General features: G+C 44.6%; 6 protein-coding genes across 13 annotated transcripts; 3 read left to right on the top strand and 3 right to left on the bottom strand.

Annotated features, from left to right (window-relative positions):
* Positions 1 to 104: 104 nt before the first annotated feature.
* Positions 105 to 2,754, bottom strand: LOC129594150 (ATP-dependent RNA helicase DHX15-like). The gene is given in 7 exon segments (XM_055490735.1): positions 105 to 192; positions 194 to 335; positions 411 to 669; positions 738 to 992; positions 1,052 to 1,687; positions 2,116 to 2,401; positions 2,483 to 2,754. Coding segments are annotated over 7 exon segments (1,725 nt in total). The 5' UTR covers positions 2,542 to 2,754.
* A 296-nt stretch (positions 2,755 to 3,050) lies between these two features.
* On the top strand, positions 3,051 to 5,801 carry LOC129594127 (cyclin-dependent kinase 1-like). The gene is made up of 6 exons (XM_055490706.1): positions 3,051 to 3,661; positions 3,992 to 4,196; positions 4,274 to 4,447; positions 4,529 to 4,592; positions 4,656 to 4,897; positions 5,367 to 5,801. Exons 1-6 carry the CDS (start codon positions 3,387 to 3,389, stop codon positions 5,589 to 5,591), a joined length of 1,185 nt encoding a protein of 394 aa, XP_055346681.1. The 5' UTR covers positions 3,051 to 3,386; the 3' UTR covers positions 5,592 to 5,801.
* A 1,268-nt stretch (positions 5,802 to 7,069) lies between these two features.
* LOC129594131 (uncharacterized) lies at positions 7,070 to 15,805 on the top strand. Of its 4 annotated transcripts, XR_008691169.1 has the most exons (6): positions 7,070 to 7,257; positions 7,386 to 7,571; positions 8,243 to 8,543; positions 8,977 to 9,324; positions 9,653 to 9,734; positions 9,877 to 10,055. XR_008691169.1 is itself a non-coding variant. In XM_055490712.1 (5 exons), the coding sequence occupies exons 1-4, from the start codon at positions 7,235 to 7,237 to the stop codon at positions 9,316 to 9,318; spliced, it is 852 nt and encodes a 283-aa protein (XP_055346687.1). In that variant the 5' UTR covers positions 7,070 to 7,234; the 3' UTR covers positions 9,319 to 9,324; positions 15,674 to 15,805. The 4 variants fall into 4 exon arrangements, 3 of the variants coding, with proteins under 3 accessions (XP_055346687.1, XP_055346685.1, XP_055346686.1); XM_055490712.1 differs by lacking the exons at positions 9,653 to 9,734; positions 9,877 to 10,055 and adding an exon at positions 15,674 to 15,805; XM_055490710.1 differs by lacking the exons at positions 9,653 to 9,734; positions 9,877 to 10,055 and adding an exon at positions 15,010 to 15,293.
* Positions 14,716 to 16,403, bottom strand: LOC129594149 (uncharacterized). The gene is made up of 2 exons (XM_055490734.1): positions 15,735 to 16,403; positions 14,716 to 15,293 (listed from the first exon to the last, which is right to left on the bottom strand). Exons 1-2 carry the CDS (start codon positions 15,827 to 15,829, stop codon positions 14,981 to 14,983), a joined length of 408 nt encoding a protein of 135 aa, XP_055346709.1. The 5' UTR covers positions 15,830 to 16,403; the 3' UTR covers positions 14,716 to 14,980.
* On the top strand, positions 15,952 to 19,183 carry LOC129594129 (probable 18S rRNA (guanine-N(7))-methyltransferase). Of its 4 annotated transcripts, none has more exons than XR_008691168.1 (10): positions 15,952 to 16,074; positions 16,500 to 17,028; positions 17,147 to 17,184; positions 17,265 to 17,360; positions 17,665 to 17,747; positions 18,065 to 18,161; positions 18,229 to 18,288; positions 18,397 to 18,447; positions 18,535 to 18,620; positions 18,702 to 18,762. XR_008691168.1 is itself a non-coding variant. In XM_055490707.1 (10 exons), exons 1-9 carry the CDS (start codon positions 16,732 to 16,734, stop codon positions 18,921 to 18,923), a joined length of 1,026 nt encoding a protein of 341 aa, XP_055346682.1. In that variant the 5' UTR covers positions 16,549 to 16,731; the 3' UTR covers positions 18,924 to 18,954; positions 19,042 to 19,183. The 4 variants fall into 4 exon arrangements, 1 of the variants encoding a protein (XP_055346682.1); XM_055490707.1 differs by lacking the exon at positions 15,952 to 16,074 and adding exons at positions 18,860 to 18,954; positions 19,042 to 19,183 and having other exon boundaries at positions 16,549 to 17,028; positions 18,065 to 18,288; positions 18,702 to 18,788; XR_008691166.1 differs by lacking the exon at positions 15,952 to 16,074 and having other exon boundaries at positions 16,549 to 17,028; positions 18,229 to 18,447.
* LOC129594132 (uncharacterized) lies at positions 19,124 to 26,473 on the bottom strand. 2 transcript variants are annotated; one of them, XR_008691170.1, is made up of 4 exons: positions 21,449 to 21,631; positions 20,267 to 20,949; positions 19,899 to 20,023; positions 19,124 to 19,487 (listed from the first exon to the last, which is right to left on the bottom strand). XR_008691170.1 is itself a non-coding variant. In XM_055490713.1 (4 exons), the coding sequence occupies exons 1-2, from the start codon at positions 26,413 to 26,415 to the stop codon at positions 20,295 to 20,297; spliced, it is 741 nt and encodes a 246-aa protein (XP_055346688.1). In that variant the 5' UTR covers positions 26,416 to 26,473; the 3' UTR covers positions 19,124 to 19,487; positions 19,899 to 20,023; positions 20,267 to 20,294. The 2 variants fall into 2 exon arrangements, 1 of the variants encoding a protein (XP_055346688.1); XM_055490713.1 differs by lacking the exon at positions 21,449 to 21,631 and adding an exon at positions 26,330 to 26,473.
* Positions 26,474 to 26,509: the final 36 nt, after the last annotated feature.

Below are 26,509 nucleotides of genomic sequence, written 5' to 3'. Positions count from 1 at the left end.
AGTACTGCGGTGATTCTTGAAGTAACCTAAAGAGATACAAAAAAGGAAAAACCAGTTTTAAGACGCGCATTTCGCTCAGAAAACGGCGATCTTTTCGAAGCATTTCACAATTCTTTTACAAGTAAAGCTTTGAAATACAAGGAATGTAGTTCTAGCATGGTGAGACAACGGAATTCATTGGAACAACCCATCGCAACTCTTGATGACCATCTTGGCTAACTGCGGATCAAGAGGGAATTCCGCCATCATGTGACCGGCCTGTGTTAATTCGCCTTCATCATCCAAAGCACCCAAATAATTCAATAATTCCAGAGCGCGCATCAGCGTTTCCGGAGCTAACAGACAACAAAGCAACGTTAGTTTCTGCTAATACGGTATTTTACATCGACATTCTATAGTAAATTGTTTACCAGGTGGATCCATAAAGTCAAAATGCACCAAATCGTCAATGCCCAATTTCTTCAACTGCAGGACAACACTGCCAAGATTCGAGCGCAAAATCTCCGGAAAAGTCTGCTCCTGCATTTCGGACTTGTAAGCCTTTTCGGTGTACAGCCGAAAGCATTTGCCGGGCCGTGTACGACCCGCACGACCGGCACGCTGCTGTGCACTAGCACGACTGATTGGCGATACGAGCAGCGATTCCACTCGAATGCGGGGATTGTACACCTGCATAGCAACACATCCGATATGCATTGAAAATCGTGCAAAGCAAACCATCGACTGATATTTCTTACCTTCTGTTTAGCAAACCCGGGATCAATCACGTAGACTACACCGTCAATGGTCAGCGATGTCTCGGCAATATTCGTCGACACAACACATTTTCTTCCCAGAGCACCGTTCGGTCTTTTGGGCGGCGCGGGCTCGAAGATACGCTGCTGCATATTAGGCGGAAGTGTAGAATACAGTGGAATGCACTTCAGTTCACCGACTTCTGCACCAAGACCGTCGATTTCTTTTTTTATACGCTTACAGGCATCATCAATTTCCTGTTGAAATTAATCCGCATATGACACATAGGAGAGAACAGTAAATAACGGCAACGTACCTCTTGTCCAGTAAGAAACAGAAGAATATCACCTTCCTCTTCCTCACTCATGTGGATCTGGATAACCGTCCGAATCGCCGCTTCCAGATAATCCCGCTCTGGTTCTTGCGTATAAAAAATCTCCACCGGAAACGTGCGGCCGGGCACCATAATCAGCGGTGCCTTCTTCTTCTCAGCGTTCTCATCCTCCGCGGCTGCTTCTTTATCTTTATCGCCCAAGGAGAAATAGTCCTGAAACTTTCCGGCATCCAACGTGGCGCTCATCACCACAATCTTTAAAGTGGGACGCTGATGGGCCACTTCCTTCAGTACCCCCATCAGGATATCCGTCGACAGAGTGCGTTCGTGAGCCTCATCTAGAATCACCACCCCGTAGTTTTCCAACAGGGGATCCGTCATCCCTTCCCGCAGCAGCATACCATCGGTGAGGTATTTCATGATGGTGCGCTGTGACGTGCAGTCTTCGAAACGGATACTGTAACCCACTTCCTCGCCCAATTTCACGTCCATCTCCTCGCTGACGCGCTGGGCTACACTCATAGCGGCTACTCGACGTGGCTGGGTGCAGGCCACGGAGCGCTTTTTTCCCGGTTCAGAGGGATTGGCTTTTACGTACTCCACACACCACTGCGGTATCTGAAAATAGCAAAGATTATAAATAAATTATTAATATGTATCATGATAAAAACGATGTTTTTTTGTGTTTAAACTGGTATAAGTAATGATTTCCTGTTTTATGAAGATTATACTGTAAGATTGATTAAACAACTCTAAATTGTCCAGTTTTTTCATTAACCCAAAAATATAAACATAATGTAATTATGCCTATCCCATAATTCCAAGGCACGTTTACATTAATAAGTCACAAGTGTTAACAATAGCTGTGCAATTTGTTCATGTGTAAACCAGTAAATGTTTCTAACCAACTGAAAATGCACACATTAAGTAATTATCAAATAATGCTTATCCGGTGATAATAGCCGTCATAATGTACTCAAAACGAAGCGAAGATTCTCTGCGGTCAGTTTAATAAGTAACAAATGAATTTAATTACGGTAAATTACCTGTGTCGTTTTCCCCGAACCAGTTTCGCCTACGAGCACCACGAACTGATTCTTTGCCAACGTCTCCATGAATTTGTTCTTGTGCTCGTAAACGGGTAGACCGAAGCGTTTCTTGAGGATTTCATAGTAACGCTGCGAGTACGGCTGGCCATTGTACGGGTTACGCGACATCATCGGCGCTCGCAGATCAGGCGGAGGCACCGTGGGTTCTCCGGATACCGTAGCAGAACCCGACGAGGAGGGCGCATCTCCCCCTGGGCCCGGTCGGTCAGAAAAGCGCGTGACCCTGCAGGTAACATCAGTCATAACACCGAGAAGTAAATTTATGTTACCGAGATGAGAATTCCCATAGTCAGTGAGTACATACTTGGCGCTTCGTCCACTTGAGTCATCGCCAACATCCAATCTTCGCTTTTTTTCAGACATGGTGGCAGGAAAGAGTACAGTGATTTCAGATTAAAGTTTCAATCAGAGATCAGATGACCCACAGTCCTTCTGGATTTTTAGATGAATTCAATAATATGAAGTTTCAACACACAGCGTGAAGAATGACAAAAATGAGAAAATCGGGAAAATAATTATGGACTTTCCGTTTCGTTCGATTCCGTAACTAATCGCAAAATTAATTTCGTAAATTCGACGTCGAAAATCGGCTAAATAGTCCGTCTTCCGAGTCCGACTGAATCGTCCTGCAGCGATGCAGAAAGCTGGAGGAATGCCCGGCCAGCTTCTATTGGTAGTCGTTTACCGCAAAAGCCAATCGTTTTCATTTTAAATGTCGACCAATTGAAGCACAATTCTTAAATCTATATAGAAAAACAGCCAATGCTATGAATGAAGGCGCCAGCATACCACGCCCGCTATGAGTAAGTGCATTATTTGGGCGCCGTTTGGTTATCATTCTAATTTTCCTTAAAGTTCCAGCTGATAAAAGATCCAAGGTTTCTTTCTGGCACCCTGCAGCGTGAGCGCACGAACGAAGATCTTTTGTTTCCATTGTTTTTTTATTAATAAAATACTGTTGTGGTATTGATATTTTCATTAAGTTGATCTATAAATTGCTAAGAATCTTTCTCGCCTGTTGTAGGCGGCATACTGATCTTGGAAGAATATTACGTGCTCGTAAAATGTGTAGAAGTATCGGTGATTTTTTGGTCCTGCATCCTTGTCCTTATGATTAGTTCCTCTTTAATTACTGATGCCAGTATCATGACACTTGGCTAGCATTGTGCTTCGCGAGTGATTTGCAAAATCCCATTACTGGATGAAGAATGTCGAAGAACATTAAGGAATTTTTGGCTGATAACGATCCGCAACCGTCAACGTCCCGTGGAGCCGAGCGTCCGTCAGACGCTGCACCTTTGTCGGAAGCACAGCGGCAGTGTCAGCAATTCCACGAGAATAACCGCAAATCTCGCGTCATCCAGACACTGGAAGTGTATAAACTGCTGAAATTGATTGGCGAAGGAACGTATGGAGTTGTGTACCGCGCGGTGGATACCCGCAATAATCGTGGAGTGGCTATCAAAGAAATGAACATTGATCAGTAAGTTTGTAATCAGCAAGGCGCTCATCAGTATTACAGTGGTCTGCAAGATCATTTGGTAGCTCTTTCCAATCTCCCTTTTTTAACAGAGTTTGGTGGGATTGAAAACCCTGGTTTGTAATCGGCCAGTTTTGGCCATTTGACTAATAAAATGTTAAAAGTTTGCTACGGCTGCTAGAGAATGTAATATTTTTTTTAAACTGAGAATTTCGTAATCTGACGGATGTCAGCATGATGTGCAGATACCAAAGATTCGCATTTTGCAGCTCATAATTTCTAAAGCAGATGTGTTTTTGTTAGATAAATTTTTAGCGACGTGCTCGTTTACAGAGATGAACAAGGTTTGCCCAGTGTAGCGCTGCGTGAGATCACATTTCTGGGTGAATTGCACCATAAAAACATCGTTAATTTACTGGACGTGCTGACCACGGATCAGCACTTGTTGCTGGTATTCGAATTTCTCGACATGGACCTGCGTGATTATCAGACAAAGATGATTTCGCGCTACAAGCGCATGCCCGCAGATCTGATTCGTGTAAGCTGAATCACAGTGGAAAATCCAGTCGAGTGCACCTTATGAAAACAATTACATATATATTTTCCAATTCGTAGCGATTTAGCTACCAAATGTTGAATGGTTTGGCCTATGTACATGCGCGCCACATTGTCCATCGCGATATGAAGCCGCAGAACGTGTTAGTGGACATCAAGCATTCCGTCGTTAAAATCGCCGATTTCGGTTTGGCACGGCATTATACGTGTCCACTGAAAATTATGACTAACGAAGTAAGGAATCACAAAAGAGAAACCTATCGCATTAGTAAGGAAATACTTATTTGGCAGATTTAAAACAGTTTTGAATTCCAGGTTGTTACGCTATGGTACCGATGTCCGGAATTACTACTGGGCGCGGATATTTATGATCCGTCTGGTAATTGGGCTGGAATAGTGGAATTGCGCATGTAATTGTATAAACAATATGGGTTTTTTGTAGTGGACATTTGGAGTATGGGTGTAATAATTATCGAATTATTCGAGAATGATCCGCCCTTTGATCCCGACTCGGAGATCCGAGCACTGCACATGATATTTCAAGCATTCGGAACGCCGAGCAAGGAGATGTGGGAAGAAATCGTGCATCTCCGGCATTACAGTGAAGTATTTCCGAAGTGGAAACCGAGAAGTTGGAAGGAAGTAGCAAAGCACGCCCCGGACGTGGCTGTTGATCTGCTGAAAGTAAGTACGAAGTAGTGTTCTTTTCTGTTAAATTTTGTGTAAAATGTTCGGAAAAAGAGGATATCGGAGATCATACGGTATTTTTGTGATATGAGGTATTCATTTGGTATAAATTAATTAGTTTGCAAGTTTGGTTTACAAATTGTAAACTAAACGTTGATTGTAAATTACAATCAGCGTTATTCAGTCTCTTACGGAATTAAATATTGCAGTTCTCTGTATGTTTCCATATTTATGATTTTACTCGTATGAATTAGGGACCTTAATTGCATCATTGAGCCGCACACATTCAGTAAGATGTGCTATGTTCAGTGTTTTGGTTAGTTTCGCAGTTTCTTCGCGGCTTGATGTGTACTGTAATCATCACCAGTATGAAATGCGATTTGCTAACATAGAACGAAATTAATTTGATTTTCATGTGCATTTTCATGTTTCATTTTTTATGTGCAACAAATGTTTTGGTTTTTAGCGCATGTTCCTTTATAATCCACAAGACCGCATTACGTGCCGTGGTGCCATGCAGCATTCGTATTTCGACACGGAGCACGGTCTGGATCTCCGAACTCCTGACCCGAACGAACCACCGCTTCCGCCCAAATTTCTCAGCCCTAAGCACATGTTTGTGCCTCGTTCTGACGCCGACGATAACCATATTATTCGATCGCACGATGCGGATTCCAGTAACAACGAATAAGGTGCCACTTTCCCGAATATGCACAACACTGTTTTTGTGTGACTTTGTGATGTTTTCAAATACCAAAGTTTTGGTTGTGTTAACTGTTAAGTGTGCAGTATTTTTGGTTTTAATTTTTCTTTTAAACTGTCAACTTTCTCGGCGTTTAATAAAAATTTATATCGCCAGTTTTATTATCAATAACGCGCAAAAATGAGACAAGACGTTATAAAAGAAACTGAAAACCTGTAGCCAATAACCATAGATTAATTCTGTGCTGAAAGCGCATTAGACAAGCAGAAACAGAAAACAGTAACTAAACACGTATTAAAAATAAAACCAATTTAACCATCCAGTTGTGCGTAATTACTATTAAACGGAATTGCTGACATTGAGCTCTTTCGCCACCGTGTTGACCAGCGGCGCCCGGCAGACAGCCGCCCAACAGCGTCGCGCATAGCGGAACCATTCCTTCTCCGTCATGGCCACACCGGGAGTCACGCTGTCTTCCGGCAGAGATCCCGTCACTTTCTTCTTCAGCATCCGCAGCTGATGCGCAAACTGCGCCTTCAAATACTCATCATTCGCCGTACTCTTCGCATCCGGAATACAGAACAGATGCACATTGGCAAGCGGATCCCCCTCTACATCGTCCTTCGCGTTATACTTCAACGGATAATCTTTCATCAGTGAGCGGATCTTCCCTTTAGCCATCGCCACTCGTTCATAATACAGATCCTGCGCACTACACATATTCTCCACAACCACGCAAAAATTGCACGACGGCGCTAATCAACTGGTCCAGCGCCGCGCCCTTCTTCAGGCACCAAATGAAATACGAATCAATCAGTTTAACGCACTTGGTCATGGAGAAATCGCGCAGCAACTGCGAATCCTTGGCCATCATGCGCAGTTGGGTTAAATAATACTCGCGCAGTGCCGCCGGGTCTTTTTTCTCCTCCTCCGTTAGCTCGGGAATGGGTGGTTTGGGAATACTGGCGGGTTTGGCCTGTTCCAGCGCCTTGAAGATCTCCTGGACGGCGTAGTCCGAGGCGAAGACCGGGGTGGGTTTGGCGTCCAGGAGACGATGCTTTTGGACGGACGCGCGTTCTCTAGGGGCTGTATTGTATTACTTATTATAATTGATACAAAACAGTGTATACAAAAACATCAGTCTTCACTCTTCGCTGTATTGTTACAATACAGTGAAGCCCCTTCAGTAGGGCGATGAGTAAGCAATCTCTCAGAACCTCCTTCAAATTCGCAGCTCGCTTCTAAGGCTTCTTAATTCTTAAATAACTTATGGGCGATTAAGAAATTTTTTGAAAAGCCTAAAACCCTGAGAAATTAGAAATTACAGTGTTTTCCGGACCTTCCGACTCGTTACGCTTTGGCAAATCCCGCCCCCAGTGGGTTGCCTGTACCAGCGTAACTATAGACTATGCCTGTACTGAGATCTGCCTGGGCTCAGTGGGCTGTATATAATTAATAATAAATTATAAATCCAGTAAGATTTCAGTATGGCTACTGAATAAAATTTGATAAAGCAAATAAATCTGTAATAACTCTACTTGCGGCTCTACTTATAATTCTACGATATTTCAGGGATCTGAAATAATCAATAAGGTTCTTAATTCATCTACGTCCTGTTTTCCCTGGCCAAGATGTTGAGTGCGGCGCGGCAGAGGTGAAAAGAACGATCAGAGCGTACTGCGCAGAGGCTGCAGAATGAAATAGCACTTAAGAACCCAGGAAAATCCAGCGACTGCTGCCATTATTGCCATTTATCATAGAACTTTTCTTGCTTTCTTCCAGAATCTTCGTGACGACAACAGGGAGAATGTGTAGACTGTCTTCTTTACGGATAATGCCAACAGCACCCTGGGTCAGCCAGCAGAAACCCAGCAAGGCGCCATTCTCGTCGAGTGCTCCTGTATCCGGATTGGCACTGCGCTGGCAGTGGGAGCCTGCTCTAACTGGAGAGGGAGAGCCTGAATTCGGGTGAGTAGGAATCTTTAATTTGGAATGGTTCGATGATAAGTATCACGGTGCATCATTGTAAACACGGAAATGGTATTAACGGTGGACGTGACAATTCATGGGTCGTGTTGACTCATGCCTTTCAGTTTGACAATCGAAGTCAATTTGTTCTTCTTGTAGAATTATGAATTTCTTAACAAAATGGTTCCTTCCGCTTGAAATGGTTGACATTTTCAAATTAAAGGACATAACCTTAACTTGAAATGAAATAAAGTGCTGATATAATTGAAGCCAGTGCTGGCTGTTCGCTGGTACGTATTCAAATATTTTCGGTGTAAAAAAACTGGAAACTGGAAGTAAAATTTAACTGTTGTGTATCATATTGTTGCTGCGTGTGCAGGGCATGGAATCGTTCAAAGGAAATTTTCAACCAGTAAAATAATTTAAACTTTGAATTTGATAATTTCATCTCCTTTTTAAATCAAATTTATGCTAAAATGTTTTGCATTTCAGCTGTAACTGCTGCGTTCCGTTTTCAGCCCTTAATTCCTGCTAAATTAAAAGCTACTTTATTAAAAGCTGGTCTACCAATGCACAGTTCGATGCATTTTCCTGGTTAGTTAACTGTCAATAAATAATTATTTTTTGAAAAAATTAAACGGTTGGTAACTGCATGCTGCTGTTGTCTACAGGTCCATGCTGACGCCGAAAGCGCGACGGGCGCTGGCGCTGGCTGACAGTCTGAATCTGGAGGAGCGCTACGGCGCGTGGTGCGATGTTATGCGCAGTATGCTGCGCGACGAAGTGCAGGTGTACTCCGTGGATAACTGTCATGCCGGAGTGTCGGATGCGGCCGGCGTATACCTGGACGCCTTTGCCTGTGTGCGCAAAGTGTCTCTGGACGGGACCGGGCCAGTGCAGCTGCTGATCCGCAGTGCCGACGACGGACCGAAGGAACGGCTGCCGCTGGAGTGTACCGCGGCGGAGTGGCAGGTGACCGAATATATTTGTAGTAGTACTTTAGCGATATTCGATATAGTACGTATTTAACATATGTACTTCTGCAGAATTCTACTTATACTTTATTATTTGTACTCATTCATTTCTGTACATCCTAGAACTTTCTCTCTTATTTTGCCTTCTACTTTTGGTTTAAAGTTGCGGAGGCGCCCAGCGCGCATTTATGTCTCACCGTTGCAATACTATCACGACGTTCTGTTTATTTTCTGAATTTCGCAGTGTTGTTTGAGTTCATAATTCAATTTTTGGTGGCAAATGCAGTGCTAGATTCACGCTTCGCGCAGATTGGTAGATTTAATCAGGCTACACTAAGATTAATCACCTCATTTTCTGTCGTTAGTATAGTCGGTAGGTAGGATTGATATTTGCGATATTTATTCTATCGTTCTGGTTTCTACCGTCACAGGCCATTGAGCGCATTGCCGACTACGAGCGGGCCAAAATGCAGGGCCCCAAGGTGATGGCCTTCCTCTTCTTCCAGGGACGGCGTTTTTACTGGGGCCTGCAGCGCGCCGGCCAGCCGCCCTACCGCATGAGCGACGATGTTGACGCCAGCATGCCCAACGGGGAAATGGCGCTCATCTGGCTGCGCCGGTATCTGGCGTCCACGCCGGGCCGGAAGAGGCGCGTGTTGCCCGCGGAATTCTCCCGTTATTCACAGGAAGACCATGATGGACAGACCAACCGTTCCCGTCCCCATGGAGAATGGTCGTGGGTTTTTCGCTCATCTGGATTATCCGCAACTTGAGTCTCGGTTAGTTACAGTATTTTTTAATTATAAAAACGCTTTCCGTCGCTTTTCTGTTGTCTGTTTAGAAAAACTTTTTTTCCCTAAACTGGCTAAACATAATAATTAAAAATTAAGGATTTTAAACAGGTCTGTTCTTTTTTCGCTTTTCTGTAAGTACTCTAAGCTTTTTTGGGATACATAAGAAAAAAAGATGAATAATATTATAATTCATAATTATAGTATTATTAAAAGATACTGTAAACAGGACAGATATCAATGCAGACATCCCCACTGGGGGCGAGGGTATTATGGGGGAATCGGCCTACCATTGTTTTAAGTTCTATTGTTCAAGATCCGGGATGAAGCGCGACAATCCGGATCCTATTCAAGTGCTCCGGACGTTTCGGCCTATGAATTTAACGTGTTCGGCCTATGTAGGTTTAATGCATATGTACAAAGGGATACCAAAAGTTTTTTTCCCTATTTTTTATCTTCCCCCACAAACTTACTTTACCCTTTCCACCCATATTTTAACTAATGTCATTCATTAACTAATTAATGGAAATTGTAATTTAGGTTTTGCTCAATACGAGTTGGGGAATTGCGCCACAAAGACTGTCGGCGGCTTCTGGCAGCCTAATTTCTGGTCTTCTCGCAGCATTGTACTATTATTAAACTTCTCCTCCTTTATTCCCCGAGAAGCACAAAACGCTTTTATGTTTAGAATTCTTCGCTCTTGCAGTGTAAATCAAGAAACAAAAAAGGCAGCCCCTACTAGTTTTAAAAAAGAATCAAAACTGTTAGTGAACAGTTGTCAAAAAAAGAAACTTTTCAGTCTCCAGATGGCAAAAATATAGAAAATTTGGAAAAAAAATTGTGGTTTACCAACCGGCAATAAATTTGATCATGGCTACTATGCGCTGGAGTAGGTCAAGTGCAAACTTTTTATTGAGGAAACGGATCCGAAGTTCGGGATAGCAGGAAAGAGGAAAATCAAAAAACTTGATGACTTGTAGAAATAAAATTATTATTTTAATGAGTAAGAGTCTAGAAACGTTTCGTCATCACGATAATAGCTAGGGCATAGTAAGCTTTCAGTTTTAGAAATTATAGGTAAAAAGGTTGAGAGGGAGAGAAGTGGCAATAAAACAACTGAATTTTTCCCCAAAGCATCACCAGCTAAATAATTTTTCGTCTGGTTCGTTCTTCTTCGACAGTTAGAATTATTTTTTTTTCGATAGGTAAGAGATTAGGTTGTGCAACAAAAAATATATCGCTCATGAATCACATTAACTGGAAACCAGGCAAAATAGGGAAAAAAACTGTTGGTATGTCTTTTGTAGTTAAGAAAGTTTAATAACATTGCTTCCATCTTCACTTCCAACTATCCAACTACATTTTTATCGGTTTTCGATTATGTTGACTTTCAAATTTGCCTGCCGTACTTCCATAATTTAAATTGCTTGCCTCACTTCCACCATTTAAATTTGCTTTTCATCAAATTTGCTTTCCATCACTTGATTTTGTCTGATATTTACCCTTTCCTCTAGTCGTGGCATCGCAGCGGCCATCGGTGTAATCGCCTCTCCGTCGACGGTTTATGATGGGAGATCTTATTTTCACTAATACGAAACGTAATGCTGACAGCCGACTTGCTTGTTACGGTACAAGTAATAGATGAGGTTTTATAATTATGTTAGCAGTAGCTGATTAATATAAACTTGTTAAGAAAAGTGAGTAGGCCGAACCCCCGTGCTACAGCATAGGCCGAATCCCCCATGTTGCACCGTAGGCCAAGTAGGTATTTTTTGGTTATTCATGCTGTTGATAGGATTTCTTAGATGCTTAGTGTCAAAACGCTACATTTCCCGAAAATATCCATGACTTCGTTTCCACTTAGTGAGTTTCGCAAATAATTAGTGTATTATATTGAGAACTGGAAAGTAAACTGGTGACGCTGTCAGAGACCGCTCACTCGAGGCGGTAGACACCTCTCGTGGCTTTGCTCTGTCGCCCGCCCGCACATGGCTACTCCATTCGTGCCGCGCTATTACGCTGCTTACTCAGCGTATACTTTGTCTACGCTGACCAATCAGCGCATTTCCCTGCACTCTTGGGGGTGGAGCCCTGCGCCTACGGGCGATTCCATGCTTTGCAGCATCAGCTGTTTGGTCTTTATTGGTCAAATCAATGCGACAATACACAAATTTGAAGAGAAATAAAGAAACATGCTAAACTATAACAGAAAAATTTCGTTCAGCTTATCCAGTCCTTCCATCGTGCCCAGCACTGACGCCGCATTTCCTCGTTGAATTTCTATGGACAAACGCTGCCGCAGAAATTCGTGCGAGCGTGCTTCTCCGGTGTGCTGCTGCAGTTTCTTTCCCAGTTCTTTGATGATGGCAATCGCCGACGGTCCCCACGGGCCCAGTGTTTCAAAAGCGATCGGAACGAATAGGTAGCGGCCGGCCAGATAGGAATATAGCCCTGATTTTCTTAACTCTGCCTGGATGGCGGCCGCACCAGCTGTGATGGAAGTGGCCTTGACATGCGAAAGCGCAACCGTGTCTACACAGGTCACGTCCCAAGCGAGGCATAATCCGCGTTTCCATGCAAAAGTCGTGCAGCCATCAGGGCGGCGTTCACTGGTGTGAGAAGTGCCGCGCGGTTCCAGTTTCGCTGGCACACCGGCGGATACTAAGGCTCGGCAGAAGATACTGTTTAAACCGCCGTGGCGCGGATGTCGACCGGCGGAAAAGGCACATGACAGCCCATGGTGCCCGTAACCACCAACAGGTTTGTGGCACTTGACGCAGTCGTGGGGTTCGCAGATCGTGGCACCGAGACGGAGGCCGATGCTGATCTTCAGTTCGTCGTCACCCAGTAGATTACCGATGTGAGCGGACGGCAAAGCGTTCAACCAGATGCCGGCCTCTGGCCTAGACTGGGCAAGCAGGCGCGCTGTGTTGACTTCGTCTCCTTGAAACACCTCCAGGAGAGCCGCAAGAGATACGTTGCATAATGGCAAGTCCCAGGCCTTTTGAGACGTTTGAAATGCAGCTTCCGGGAGTACAGGTTGGCGGGCTTTTAATTTCCAAGACTCCGAGGCACCAGTAACGTCAACAGCGGTGCGGTTAGGCAGCAGTGCAGAAAGCAAACCGGATACGGAATGAATCGAAGCCAGGAAGGCTGGAAGGGATAATTCTTCCGACCGGCGGATGCCGATTCCACCTCTGCTAACCGGTAATGTTGCTTGACGCCAAGGCGGGTAGTCGTTGTGATTGGTCCGTACATTCGACAAATTCTGGAAGCAGGAGCGCATTGCTTCGTCCAGCTGGTATAGTAATGCAGGATATTTCCATGCATTACAGCACCGCAACATGTAGATAATCTTCGGGGCGCCGAGACAGTTTTTTAGGAGAAACAACGCCTGATGGCTAGGTAACAGCTGAAGTCGTTCACACATTAACTTCAAGGTACCAGCCTTCTCGTTCAATATAGGCCCAATTGCTTCATCCAGCACAGGTGCACCGAGCAGAGACATGGTAGATTCCGTCAGGATGCGTAGTCGTGGGTAACGCTCGAGAAATTCCGCTGTAACGTCACGTTGCGACTCAGATGATCCACCAAATACCAGCAGTTCGCATTTAGCCTCGTTAACTTGCAAACCAATAGCAAGCGCGCCTTCAATAAGTCGTTGGAAACTATTAGCAACCGCCGCCGGTGCTCCGCCCAGAGTTCCGTCGTCTAAGAACCAGGCATTGAGTTCCGCGTTTAGGAGAGCCACCAAAGGGTGCAGTGCAAGGCTGAACAGCAAAGGGCCGAGCGGGTCTCCCTGTTGAACACCAGATTCCGAAGACAGCAATAGGTCGTCCGCGTACAGCGTAGAATGGTGGCCGTATGCACAACAGAGAAAATCGCTGTACTCCGGGAAATGCTTCATCGCAGCAGCTAATACGGCTTCACGGGACAAGGTGTTGAAAGCATTTTTAAAATCCACCTTCAAAACAACCTTGGTTGTATCCCCAGCGGACTCTAGGAACATCCTGGTAGCGTGAACAATTGCCTCTGCGCCACCGCGAACATTTACCCCCAACTGCTGCGGGGATAATATGGCTGCTGATCGGTCCTTCAAACGGGAACAGATTATCTTGGCAGACAAGCGGCGTAGTGTCATCCCGACCGCTATGGGGCGCAGACCGCCATCCTTCTTCCTCAGTGCGATGAGCTTTCCGCCAAAAAACACTGGGCGCACATCAACGGGAACCCTACCGTCGATGGCGATATTCAGCACTCCCGCCAGAGCGTCACATAATGGAGCTGAATGATCATCCAGTTTGGCTCCCACCATATCTGCAAGATGCTGTGGTCTTAAACCGTCGGGTCCGGCGGCCGATCCTTTTGGAAAGCTTTGGATGGCTGCAAAGACCTCTTCACGTGTAATTCGGGTGGCTGCAGGAGGTGGCGGGTCTAGACGAACTATCACGGGCGGCGCGCTCACGGGGTGCTTTTCGCGCAATTCTGCCAAAACCTGTGGGGTTGTTTGGAGAACGGCATCTGTCGACATGATGACGCGCATCGCTCCCGAAATCGAGCCGTCATCGATTTTCTGTCCAACCCTGCGCACAAGATCGTCCTGGTCTGCACGCTTTTTCCTGGCGGGCGGCGGGGATGTTGAGGCAGTTGCGGTGCCGCTGTCATAAACCCCGATGTTCTGCTTCACCGTCGATGCTAAGGACTCCGACTTCTGGGACTTGCTTTTGACTGGTAGGCGAAGGGCCGTGGGCGCGAACGACAGTAACTTCAACCATGAATCGTTGTCGTTATTGGTGGCGACCTGCTGAAGAACTTTCTGGAAGGAATTCCTGGCAGTGGGTCTTGCTCCGTGTGGGATGCGGCGCAGGATACGCTCTTTTTATTGGACAGAAAGTCTTTGCCGCCGCAGGAGGCGTAGGCGCGGGCGCGGCGGAGTTGTTGCTCGTGGCTGGTGCGAGGGGAATGGGCTCCAGCGACGAGGACAGCGTTTTTGGACAGGCATTCTTGTGGCTTCCCCATGCGCGTAGCTCCTTGCCACATCCAGAGCAGGAAAACGGTTGAAGTGGCATGAAAGCTATAAATTGAAGCAGAGAAGCAGAAAGAGAGCTCTACGGGACGTAAGAACGCGACACATCAGCTGTTGCATACCCGCAGCACGCGGAATCATTATCACGATTCTCAGCTAGCGCACTGCAGGCACTTTTTCCAGCTTTTTCCCGCATTGGGTTTTCTGTTGGTTTTTGTGTGTTGTTGCTTTATTGTTACCAATAAAGGCATATTTTGCCCCCATTTTCCATCTGCTTCTGTGTCATATCTGACAACGCTGACTTCATAACAACCACGACGACGATGTCTCCGACTCTCCGTACAAATTTGCAATTCATAATACTGACCTTTATCCGGGGAATTTGACGAAATAATAATCAACTCATGATGCCCGCATAATGCATGTCATAAATGATACTTCTACTCAAAACAAAAAAAATCGAAACTATTGCATAAAAAAAGATTGTGAAAAGTAAAACACATCAAAAATGGAGAAATCATGGAACTGCTTATGCCATGTTTGTAAACTTGTGACCAACATGTCGACACAGAAAACGCAAAAAGAAGTCATCAGAATCAATTGAATTTATAACTGTCATTAATAAAACGTCTGTTGACTGCTTGCAGATCCACCGCGGAGATACCGGTCAAACTTTTCGACTTTTATCGTTCGTACATGGACTTCCGTTCGTTTCGGGATGTATTCCAACAGAAATGCGTCAATGGTTTTCTCTCCATCCACAAATTCTTGAGCTATTCTCTGTTGAGAAAATAGTAGAATTACTCGTGAGAGTCGTGGGAAAAGGTGAAGTAGTTTCAAAAACAATTTTGTCGAAAACTTGAACCAAAATGCACTAACGGTACGATTCAGCACGAGTATTGTGGCACGTTGAAATAAAATAAGTGTTATACTCGTAGTAATCCACACTTCAGTTCATACGAATAATTACGTGCGATACAGCAAATGCAAAATTACGCAAAGTGTGCAATCCAAATTCTACTCTACACGATATGGAGTATGGACACTAACTTCAGAATCACTATCGGCATTCGCTGCCAGAATCCGCAAATTATCCAAAAGCAGATCAGGGCTTGACGGACCTCCCACGACAGCGTCTGCAAATTTCAATATCTACATTAAAAGAATAACGAGTGTTTATGATCGCTAACAGTACACGAAACTAGCAAAATGCAGCTTTAAATACTAGGAAGTAGTATCTACGCATGAATCTGAATACTTTATTCAGAACAGCCTTGGTTTACACTGGTTACTGTGCTTCACTGTTTACAGTTGTCCGCTGGGTACTTACCGTGTTGGCGTTTGGTTTGCTCGTATTCCTGCTGTTTATCACCGAGAACAAGATGCGATTAGGCGTTCACGTGCCTCCTGCAATTCCCTTTCGCGTGCGAGATTATACTCCGCCATACTCAGGTTTTCCGCTATCATCTCCTGCTTTTGGTCGGATACTCATATCAAATCCGGACAGTCCAGCACGAGGGAATGCACACGTTCCTCGTTGTCCACAAGCTGACGCAGTTCCTCGTTGGACAGATGTTTCAGGGTGTCGTAGCAGTCCAGCTGTTTTGCCATGTCCGCATATGATCGCGGCGGAGATGTGACCGTGCGATTTGTTCCCATTTCAAGAATTTACGAATTTTAGCAACCAACAAACCCGGGAGTTACTGAGCAAAGTAAGAACTGTTTCACAAATACTCTATCGGTAACTGCTGTGTATCGTCAAAAAGAAACTAAAATGACATGGACACATGGACAAAATAAAACACTCAACCGGATCAGTGACTGTTGTGAGTGTTGTCCACTGCAAAGTCTTGCTATCGGTTCATAAACTGGTCGAATAATCGTGCCATACTGAGTTTATTAACTTTTAAATATGGAACTGTACTAAATAAAATATTAATAGGAATACATTCAATTTTAATAACTTCAAAAAGGCAGTCAAATGCAAGAAATCAAACGTGAAACCACTAACCAGAAAGGTAAACAAGCATTCAAAAATTTTCTGTAAGCATTCGAAAGCTACTGTATTCGAATTCCACAGCCTGCAGGTACGCACAAGCGTACTTACTGTACCTTGCAATGGATTCCATTTCCACAGGACCACCACAATGGCATTACGGTTGAATGGAGCCGGAAGTTGCGACAGCGATACACAGCTGGTCTTCGCTCAATACTTGTAGTCACAACTAGATTATTTTGTGATTCTGAAAATTGCATTATTCCCGATCTATTTTAAAAATCAAATACCGACCTACTTTGATACTGTTTGATAAAAGAGTTTTCAAGTACGGCAGCCTGACAGTGCTTATGAGTTTAAAGTAACTTATCCAATGCGTGATGCCGCCAGTCAACAGCGGACAGACCTAGCCAGTGTCGTTTGCGTTTTGTGGATTTTTCGTTTCTCCCACTACGGCGAGTTCGCGGTGTCAGCTCGGCTTTTCCTATGTATTTCCCGTCGATTTTCCATACTGAGTGCATTATCCGCCGTATCTGCTGATTCCTTGTGCGCAAAAGGAACGAAGAGTCCAGCAGCGAACAGGTTGCCGCTGTTTTCCGCTGGCAATCGGAAATTATCCTTCGAGATGGCTGGACGCGGACGGCCAGAGTATCACGCCCCGCCAGAAATCGTAAGGGTCCACATGCGTCTTTTTCCGAGCAGCCAAGCTGATCATTTTATCGCAAGTTGCGACCGTGTTGCTCATGGTTTGGGCGAACTCATAGTTTATATTGGTGTGCTTTTTGCAGTTTTACAATGACGACGAAGCCAGAAAGTATACTTCCAAGTAAGTTGCTTGGTTTGCAGTTCGCCATCTGGGGGAAACGAAAATGGCATGTGCATTGAAATTTCTTCATTGATTTCTAGCTCGCGTATTATGGGAATTCAGGTGGAACTGGCGGAACGCGCCCTTGAATTGCTCAGCTTACCGGAAGGCAATCCGTGTTATCTGCTGGATTTGGGGTGTGTTAACGAGGCACAATTAATTAAGTATACATATTTAGTAATTAATAATTTAGTTCAGCATAAAATTAATTCACCATAATTCTGAGAACCATTAAATTAAGCCTTAATGTTTAATGCTGAATTCTCCGGGTGGTACTTAATTTTGGAGAGTTTCGCTTCTTCCGACCTTGTTCGGCATAATACAATTATACAATACATATTAGAGTAATGTATTGTTATTTCTTAGGTAAGGAAGTGTATCCGGCGATATGGAAATGAACCCTGGTGGTGTGCTAGTACAGTAAGTGTTCTGATTATTTAGTTGTGGATCTGGCTTGAGCGGCGAGACCATAACGAATGCTGGCCATTTTTGGGTTGGCATGGATATCAGTTCCAGCATGCTGGGTATGCGTTCAACTTGTCTTTTGTATTTTCTTGGCTTGTGGTTTTTTTATACTGTTTTCGATTTAACACCGTTCCCATAAAAGCTTTGATTTTGTTTTGGAAAACACATTTTATTCAGTATTCGCGTAGCAGGGAATCACGATTGATAGTTTGTTAGGTGAGTGCCTAACTGGTAAGTAAAAAAGTTTAAAAAACGTTCGTAAGATACCGGTGACAGCTGTTATGTGATCGCGATGGCATTTTGTTGGCAGTTGCCGATTAAAGTCCACTCATTGTATTTGTCGTTAGTGTTACTTTTTCTCACATTGTTTCGCTAGATGTTGCCGGAGAACGAGAAGTGGACGGAGATCTACTTCTTAGTGATCTCGGTGAAGGTCTTCCTTTCCGCCCTGGAAGTTTTGATGGGGCGATAAGGTGCGGTTGGATGGCCATACGAGAATCACTGACGCTTTTACGTGATTTTCTGGATTTGTATTTCCAGCATCTCGGCGTTACAGTGGCTGTGCAATGCCGACAAAAAAGAGCACATCCCTTCGAAGCGGTTGTTCGCCTTTTTCTCATCATTATACGCATGTTTGATAAGATTTTGCATTGTTTATAGATTTAAAGTCATGCTAATTTTAAACATACGTTTTTTTCCTGTTGGTAGAGCCGTGGATCAAAAGCAGTTTTTCAGTTCTATCCCGAAAATAGCGCCCAGGTAAACCGTAACATGCCAGATTTTTCATAGCATGCTTGGTTTTGATTTTCGGAAATTACGACGTGGTAATATGAATTTATTGGACAGGTTGAATTAATAACACAACAGTCCATGCGAGCAGGTTTTACTGGAGGTTTGGTTGTGGATTATCCGAACAGTGCTCGAGCCAAAAAGTTAGAAAAATACTTGTTGCGCAAATCAAATTTGCCTTTGCAGTGTTTGACTATTCCATAACCTGTATTTTGTTTTTGTAGAATGTATCTAGTATTATTTACCGGTGGTGTCAATCCCACTCTTCCGAAGGGTTTGGATGGAGCCGGTGAGAAGCCCGTTAGCAACAGGTACAAGCGCAATTGTCTTGCCGCGGGAAATATTGTTTAGTTTTAGTTAACAGAATAATATTGTCTTATAGATCTGGGCACGTAGATTCACGACCGTCTAAGCCACAGAAGAACACTCGAAAGTTGATTTTTTAGCCTAGAAAGACCGGAGACGAAGATAAGGACGGTAATGGTTGTTTTTCTGTTCAGGTTTTGTTTAATGAACTTATGAAATCAGATAGCATTTTGACGGATTCTGTTGATTCATTTGCAGAGATGTCAGACCTGATCACGAAGTATACTGGCAGCAGACATCGCCTGGGACAGTTTAGCTGCTCTTCTCCAAGTCGTTATCTGCTCTCTTTTCATTTTAATGAACTTGAACCCGACTGAATGAAATAAAAGGTTCTGGTCTCCATGAACCATGATTCGCAAAATGCATCAAAGCCGAGCATTAAATTTTGGTTTCCATAATAACTTAGGCGCAAGAGACTAATGTCGAACCATTCGTAAAGAGCTGACTACTTTCGACTCGTACAAAATTAGAATAATCGAGAAAAGAAAAACAAACGCAGGAGGAATCAAAAACAAAAGCGTTCCTCAAAAGTAAGCGGCAACCGTAAGTATTGAAATGGGGATGGTTAACGCCTTCCACGTTGTTTAATAAATGCCAGATTTACAGTCCTCATCGTCGTCCGGACGAGGGGTATCTTGAGCCGCCTGCAAAACATCATCACCTCGTAAGTTTGGACTTCAAACCCTGCTGTGATCTAGCAGCATAACTTCCAACAAAATAATAAAATTACAATATTCACAAAAAAATTCGGCTGTTTAGAATTTGTTACTAGAAAACCAAAACCCATACATCTGAAAATAATCCGAAAAATTATACAAAATCCGCAAATGTTTCGTTACTGATCGCGAGAATCCCAATTGCTAAATTTTACAACCAATTAACAAATACAAGTAACAATTAACAAATTCGCTGTTTGATTTTGTCGCAGGAAAATCCTTATTTAATATCTCCAAATAAGTAGGAAAGCACTTCACAAAATTCCATAAATATTTCTCAAATTTGAAAGCTAAATCTAAAGAAATCCCATTAAAAAATTAAATCAGCTAATTACTTACTTGCAAAAGAAGACAAAATATGTGAGAAGAGTTCCATTCCAAAAAATCCCATCAATAATCATTTCATCCTTCTCCTCCGGAAATTTACGGCAGTGCCAGGGTTAGCAAAAAGTGCCAAAAACAGTCTGCAAATTAAAGAATTCGTTTCCAGATGTTTATCTTATAGTTAGCATGCTAACTGCATTAATTTTTGATCAATTACTAATACAAATAAGTCTCAATTTCTGAATTTACCCAGAACTATTACAGTACTGTAATTGCCGATCGCTGATTTTCCTACGAATTCGCAGGTGCTTAGCAGTAAGTTTTTATAACAGTGCAAAAAATCGTGCAGAATACTTGTTATTATATTAATAATGACAATTTACCGGAAATGAGAGGGGGTGAGAATTTTGATCACGGCGAGGCATCAGCATCGGGTTCGAGCGATAGGGTGGTCTGGGCGTGGAGGCCTATGAGACATGTCCTCATGGTCGTAGAGAGGCGGCTGTATGTTACATGCATCCACGGTGTTAAGGCCTCCATACTCGAGTGCTCGTCAGTTTGAAAATACAGCTGCCCGTACACACCCATCAATGCCAGTCCCAGAACACCATGAGGGGATGAGCGTCCCGACTGGAACACCGTTTGCAGCTGTTCGGCCAGTTGCGTCAGGCAAAGCTCCAGGTCCTCACGCTTAAACTTGACCTCAGTGCACATATAGATCAATCGTTCACCGTCTTTTCCAAATTTTGTAAGATAGTCGGGAATACGTCGATCCCCAAAACTGATATCAAAAGTAGTCCCGTGTGGAGTGGTTTTGCGTGGGCCAGACTTCATGGCCTTGATAGTTCCTTGGGGAACAACTGACATATACTCGGGAACCGTAAAATAATGCAGCAGCTGGTGAACATCATAAAAGTCGCTTTCAAATTCGGGCCTAACGGAAGTCAGGTAGTCAACACGGCGAAACATTCCCGTAAACGCTACGGGACAACGGTTGCAGGCACTGAACACATCAAATTGGTTCAGCGCCATGGCCAAATCTGAGCCGTTCCATGGGTTCCCCGTGCTAAAAACACGCCGTAATCGGTAATACCGTTCTTGTAAACATGACAGGAATCGCTAATAACCGTTTTAACTGTGGTCGAAGTGAGCGATGGGAAGCAATTGTTGAAATAAATCAGTGAATAAAATCGGATACCAGAAGTACGAGTACAGACTCTGTATGGCCTTCCCTGCGCTTTCGTAACTACTGTAATCAAAACTACTAATTTTCGAAAATAATTCGACGTAAATAATTCGTTTCCTGCATAGAGATGGCAAAACTAAAAAAAACTAAACTAAACTAAACTAAAACTCGGTTAAAAGTTGAAGTTGCTAAAATTGACTTGGTTAAAACTTTTAGTCGGCTAAACGTCGGCGACTAAATTTTTTAGTTGTTAACCTGAATTTAGTTAAAAATTTTAACCGGTTAACCAAAGTTAACCGAGACTAAAGATAAATTTTCTGTTAAAATGTTTTCCTTATTCTATACAGTGGGTGTCACTATCGCGGCGAAATGGTCCCACCTGTCGCCATAGTGTCATTAGTTCCGTATAACAAATAAAAACAGAATCAAAATTTATTCGGCCTTCAGAGAACAATAAAATTTTATTTTGAAAATATAAGCTACAGTAGAAACAAATCCGTAATTGTATAATGTACATAATTACTGGAAAAACTGTCAGTACTGCCAGTACATGCATATTACACACTTCATAGGGCCATTACACAGTACAGTACTTCAATGTAAAGCTTTTCGACAACTATACGACTTTTCTAACCAACTTTTCTTTATAACACAAATAACTTAATGATCATGATTTTGTGTCGGATTGTTCCAACTGGGTTCGTTTTTGCCCCTGGATGAAAAATTTCCCTCATCCAGTACCGAAGTGGCTGCAGGACCTAGTCTGGAGATCTTCTCCAGAGACTGTCGTGGCATTGTCCCGCAGTTATCAAGCCGCAGTCCACACCACTTTCCTGATCTCCCTGAAGTCAGATCTCTTTCTGCGTCGAACGTTTTATTGAAGGGAGGACAATGAAGAACCCTTTCAATGCGAAGTGCCTGAAAGTCCTTTCAGTGCATTGTCGAAACACCTTGAGACCCAACCGAAAGAATGCATAAAAGCAGAACAACGTCAGCTGCGTTCTCAGCCGCCCCACAAGCGCCTCGACTAATAATCAGCAGCGCACCGTACCAATCTCTTCCCGTCCCGCCTGGCGGAGACTACGCAACAGTCCATCTTCCCGATCACATCCCGAAGAGCACCCGCATTATAGTGGCCGAAGCGTTACTGCAGACGCTGGAGAAAGTTACGGACAATAACTCACTGAAGCTTGGACTGATCTCCTCGTCTTTGGTTACGCAATTGCAAGGCAAAAAGCAGCGCCAAACCAAAGACCACGCCTGTCATACCCAATATTATCCGCCAAAACATCCAAAACCATGGTCCTCCCGAATCAATACAGGTCCTTCGACGGACCGCGCTCCTCGTGCAGCTAAACCAGACGCTTCCTGTGCAGCTCCGCAAGCGAGTCAGCCGCAAGCTTCAGGACGGCAATGTCAGCGGTGCTGTGCGGCAGCTAACCACCGAAGAAACGGTTTTGCCGCGACGCCAGAGACATTCGCTGAGTTGAAGGAAAACACCTTCAAACCTCCGATACGTCACCCGCCTCCGGGACCCGCAACGATAGCCCTTGATGTTATTACTGCTGCGTGCAGAAGCGGTCGTGCCTTCCCAATGGATCGGCAGCAGGCTGATGGATTGACCGCAATATCTGAGCTGATCAGTCTACCTTGAACTGGGTAAAAGGATTGTGAATCACTGGCTGCCGTTGCGAACATAATGTGAAGGGCGCACGCAGGACATTACCCCGATGCTGTATGGTGCAAACTTATTTGCATTCAAGAAGAAAGATAATGGGATACGCCCCATTGCAGTGGGGAACTGAGCCTGCGGCGTGTGTTTTGCGGTGACTGGTTACGACACTTGAATAAAGAGTTGCAGCCAATCAGCTGGGTTTCGCGAAAGGGGAATGTGGAGCCGCTGTCCATGCCACGCAGTTTTATCGAATGCTGCAGTTCTGGACAAGCCACAGGTTTTCTTAAACTAGATGTCAGAACGCCTTCAGACCGAAACTACATACCAAATCTGCCGAGTTCATGCCGGAGTACTACAAGTTTGTGTGGTGCACGGTGAACCATCAATATTGTTACGGCATGTGATATATCTTCTCAGGCGGGCATCCAAAGGAGACCCTCTCGGCCTTACTGTACTGCCTTGCAACTATTGGACCTCACAAACGCCTGAAGTCGAAGCTGAAAGAGTGTTTTCTTGACGATGATGCGCTCGGCGGAACCCTGAAAATGTCTTTGACGATCTCTGCTCACTGGAGGCGCTACGAGTGCGGGGCTAACGCTCAATATAGCAAAATGTGACTGATGGTTATCAGGCTCCCTGAAAGAACGCAAACGTGTACGACGCATTTCTTCATGCGTACCCGAACCTGCTTTGTCCCCAGCTGAAGGATCTGCATTACCTTGGTGCGCCAATCCATGATAATGCAGTTGCAGGCGCACTCATCAGTGCTGGGAATAATCGCCCGAATAACGGGCAGCTGAATCTAATACCGGCTCACCAGGCTTTGTGCGGTAAAGATGCAGCATGGGCACAGTAAAGCTGATCTATAAACTGCGCCAGCCGATGCTACCAATGAAAGCCCTGTTAAAACATTTTGACGATATCATTCGCCAAAGCACTACGTGTTACCAATGTCAGCATTACTGAAGACATATGGATGCAGGCATCTCTCCCGATAATAAGAAGGCGGTCTCAGGTCCGGCGTCGAAAAGCTTGCCCTTCCGGCCTTTCTGGCCTCTGCTTGTCGGTGAAAAACCATTAACATCGGAAATTATCGAGTTCCAACCACAGATCTGCTGCACTGTCGTGATGCTGCTGCAGGAGATGGCGAAATAACCCTGAACTCCCACAAAATGACGCGCAGACCGGTCGAAGGTATGGGACAACCCTATTGTCAAAAGACCGTTGAATGGGTACGAACGGCAGCTGGGAACGACATCTCGAACAGGCAAGACTGAACGGCGTTAGCACGAAAATGGCGCATGGTTGGTGCGCTTCCGGCTGCCTCCCAGCAACCTCCTTACAGACTCAGCTGTACGAATCGCCGTTGGTTTGACGGGCACGATCATTACCCACACCGCTGTGCGGCGGTGGGCGGATGTAGCTACGGCTTAAGCTGCAAGAAGCCGCGGACGAATCCCTACGCGTAATGCCTGAACGCCATTGTGAAGCGCAGCCTCGCATCGACCGGCTTTGAAGCGAACTGAGCCACAAGTGTCTTCCTACAGACAGCAAGCGCAGACGTACCTTGACACCGTGGGAGAGGACGGATGTTGGCATGGGACGCAACGTGCGTCAACACAATGGCCATATCGCACATCGTCGCGACATCCGCGTTGGCAGCAGCGCACAGGCCGAGCAGGGCAAGATCGAAATATCGCGATATCGGCCAGGACTACATTCCCGTGCTCTGGGCTTTGAGACATCGGACCGCGGACCGGAAGCTGTCCGAACAATAACGTTTCGGACAGAAGATACGTCAGGCTCGGCGAAAACGAGCCACATATCTTCGCCAACGGATCAGCATCGAAATACAGCGAAATGCGGCATCGATCATGGGGACAGCGCCGATGGGGCAATTTGAAAACTTCTGTGATTAGGCCGCCGCTGTCGATTGATTTAATGGTGATAATTTAAGCTTTTTTTCAAAAAGTACTCGTGTAATTTGTAAATAGTGACAATAAAATAACATTCTTCCATTGAAAAAAAAAAAAAATGTAAAGCCATGCAGGTACTGTAACTGCATTAGAAGATATACGCCATGCGCTACATTTACGATTAAATTGAAGTACTGCACGCATACTATGCAGTGCGCCGATCTGGTTGCGCAGTTTGTACTTGAAAATTATGAAAAAACCACCGTCTCTTGCGGTCCGCCATTGCGCTGGGAATAAATTTCGTTAACCGGTGGTTAACCGCTGAGTTTTAGTAGCTAAAATCTACTCGGTTAAAAAATTTAGTTACTAAAAAGCTCTTGACTAATTTTTTTAGTCACCAAAGTTGGTTAAACTAATTTTTTTAGTTTTAGTCGAGTTAACCGAAGTTAACCAACTAATTAGTCGACTAATTTTAGTTTTGCCATCTCTATTCCTGCAGGAACCTGGTGGAATGCCCGGCGTGTACAGACAGCAGTACTGTAGAGTCAGCAGTAACGTAGTGACACGTACGCATGCGGTGGCCCATGCCGCACGCGGTTGGAAGGCAAATTTTCAAAAATTCGTTAATTTTCGCGTTATATGGTACATGGTAGTATGTCTGCATACACGTACAGATCTCTAACCACCAGTATGATAGTAATTGGTCTAACGCGCTGGGGCTAAAGGCTGGGGCGCGGCTGAAGTGCAGTCTGTACATCCAGACATCCAGCTGGTTACCAGTCATTTCCGGCGTTCCCCAAGGCACCGTGCTTGGCCCTATACTGTTCATAATATTCTTGAACGATTTGTTGCAGATTATTCAGTGCGAGATCGAAACCTTTGCGGATGACACTATAATCCACTGTCGCGGGAAAACCAAAGCAGCGGCCGCCGAAAACTTGAACAAGGCGTTGGCGGAGGCGGCTAAATGGTTTGATGCAACATCAACTATGGCATCCAAAAGATTAAACGTGTTAAATCCGGTCTCAGCGATTCCCAGCGAGTTACTTCCTTCACCACGCCTTCGTCCAGCCATACATAGATTACTGTGCTATGGCATGGTCGGCAGCGTCCTTGGGAGAGCAGGAGCAGCTGATGAAACGGCAACACGCAGCCTTACGGACCATCACCGATAACAGGAACGGGTAACACCGGAACTGTACCAACGGCTGGGTATAACCGCAGCAGTCGATCGATGGCGCCAGAAGGAAGCTGTGTGGCTGTATAAGATACGAAACCGGGAAAATTTCACAGTACCGTCGTACATGTGTGAGCTGATTCCGTTTAAAGAGACCAACGCGAGGTATGCCCTCCGCCGGGAGGCACGCATCGACACCACTGCGAGGTCACGGATTGGAAAGACGACCCTAGCAATGAGGCTGAAAACTTTGTTTGATAAAGTTACTGGTGGTGGAAAAAATAATGGTGTTGAGTATTTTGGTTGTGGCTCTGTTAAGGAATACCTGTCTTCACTGAAACTGGCGAATCTGTTGTAATGATCTTAATTCTGATGTTTTCATATTTCATATGCTACTGACCAGACTTGTTAGTGCCTCGAGGGTTTGTCTGCTCATTGAATAAACTAAACTAAACTAAACTAATTTACAGTGAACGTAGCCATAGCGCTTACCGGGTAAACGTAGCTTGAGCCAAACCAACCCAGTACCATAAAATCCGAGGCGTTGTAGTTAAGTAGGAGCAAGTCATGGCGAACATTTCACGAAACTTTTATATAAACACCTAGTACGCCATCCCTGGAATATGAAAGAAATATATTTGCCGTACATTTTCGAGCATTCGTGTAGTGAGA

Source organism: Paramacrobiotus metropolitanus, unplaced genomic scaffold (genome assembly GCF_019649055.1).
Source record: "Paramacrobiotus metropolitanus isolate TYO unplaced genomic scaffold, Prichtersi_v1.0 Parri_scaffold0000066, whole genome shotgun sequence".
NCBI classification, from domain to species: Eukaryota; Metazoa; Tardigrada; class Eutardigrada; order Parachela; family Macrobiotidae; genus Paramacrobiotus; species Paramacrobiotus metropolitanus.
Note: the sequence above shows the minus strand (reverse complement) of the source record. Positions and strands in the feature narration are given on the sequence as shown.

Coding starts and splice junctions, on each gene's coding strand:
- LOC129594149 (XM_055490734.1), bottom strand. CDS start 15,829: ATGATAGCGGAAAACCTGAGTATGGCGGAGTATAATCTCGCACGCGAA. Junction 15,294..15,734: donor CTAATCGCATCTTGTTCTCG/GTGATAAACAGC, acceptor GATTACTACGAG/TATAACACTTATTTTATTTC.
- LOC129594127 (XM_055490706.1), top strand. CDS start 3,387: ATGTCGAAGAACATTAAGGAATTTTTGGCTGATAACGATCCGCAACCG. Junction 3,662..3,991: donor AAAGAAATGAACATTGATCA/GTAAGTTTGTAA, acceptor GCTCGTTTACAG/AGATGAACAAGGTTTGCCCA. Junction 4,197..4,273: donor TGCCCGCAGATCTGATTCGT/GTAAGCTGAATC, acceptor TCCAATTCGTAG/CGATTTAGCTACCAAATGTT.
- LOC129594132 (XM_055490713.1), bottom strand. CDS start 26,415: ATGTTCGCCATGACTTGCTCCTACTTAACTACAACGCCTCGGATTTTA. Junction 20,950..26,329: donor GCTCAAGCTACGTTTACCCG/GTAAGCGCTATG, acceptor GCGTGTTTTTAG/CACGGGGAACCCATGGAACG.
- LOC129594129 (XM_055490707.1), top strand. CDS start 16,732: ATGCGTGATGCCGCCAGTCAACAGCGGACAGACCTAGCCAGTGTCGTT. Junction 17,361..17,664: donor TGTTATCTGCTGGATTTGGG/GTGTGTTAACGA, acceptor CTGATTATTTAG/TTGTGGATCTGGCTTGAGCG. Junction 18,289..18,396: donor GAGCACATCCCTTCGAAGCG/GTTGTTCGCCTT, acceptor TCCTGTTGGTAG/AGCCGTGGATCAAAAGCAGT.
- LOC129594131 (XM_055490712.1), top strand. CDS start 7,235: ATGTTGAGTGCGGCGCGGCAGAG. Junction 7,572..8,242: donor GAGGGAGAGCCTGAATTCGG/GTGAGTAGGAAT, acceptor TGTTGTCTACAG/GTCCATGCTGACGCCGAAAG. Junction 8,544..8,976: donor GTACCGCGGCGGAGTGGCAG/GTGACCGAATAT, acceptor CTACCGTCACAG/GCCATTGAGCGCATTGCCGA.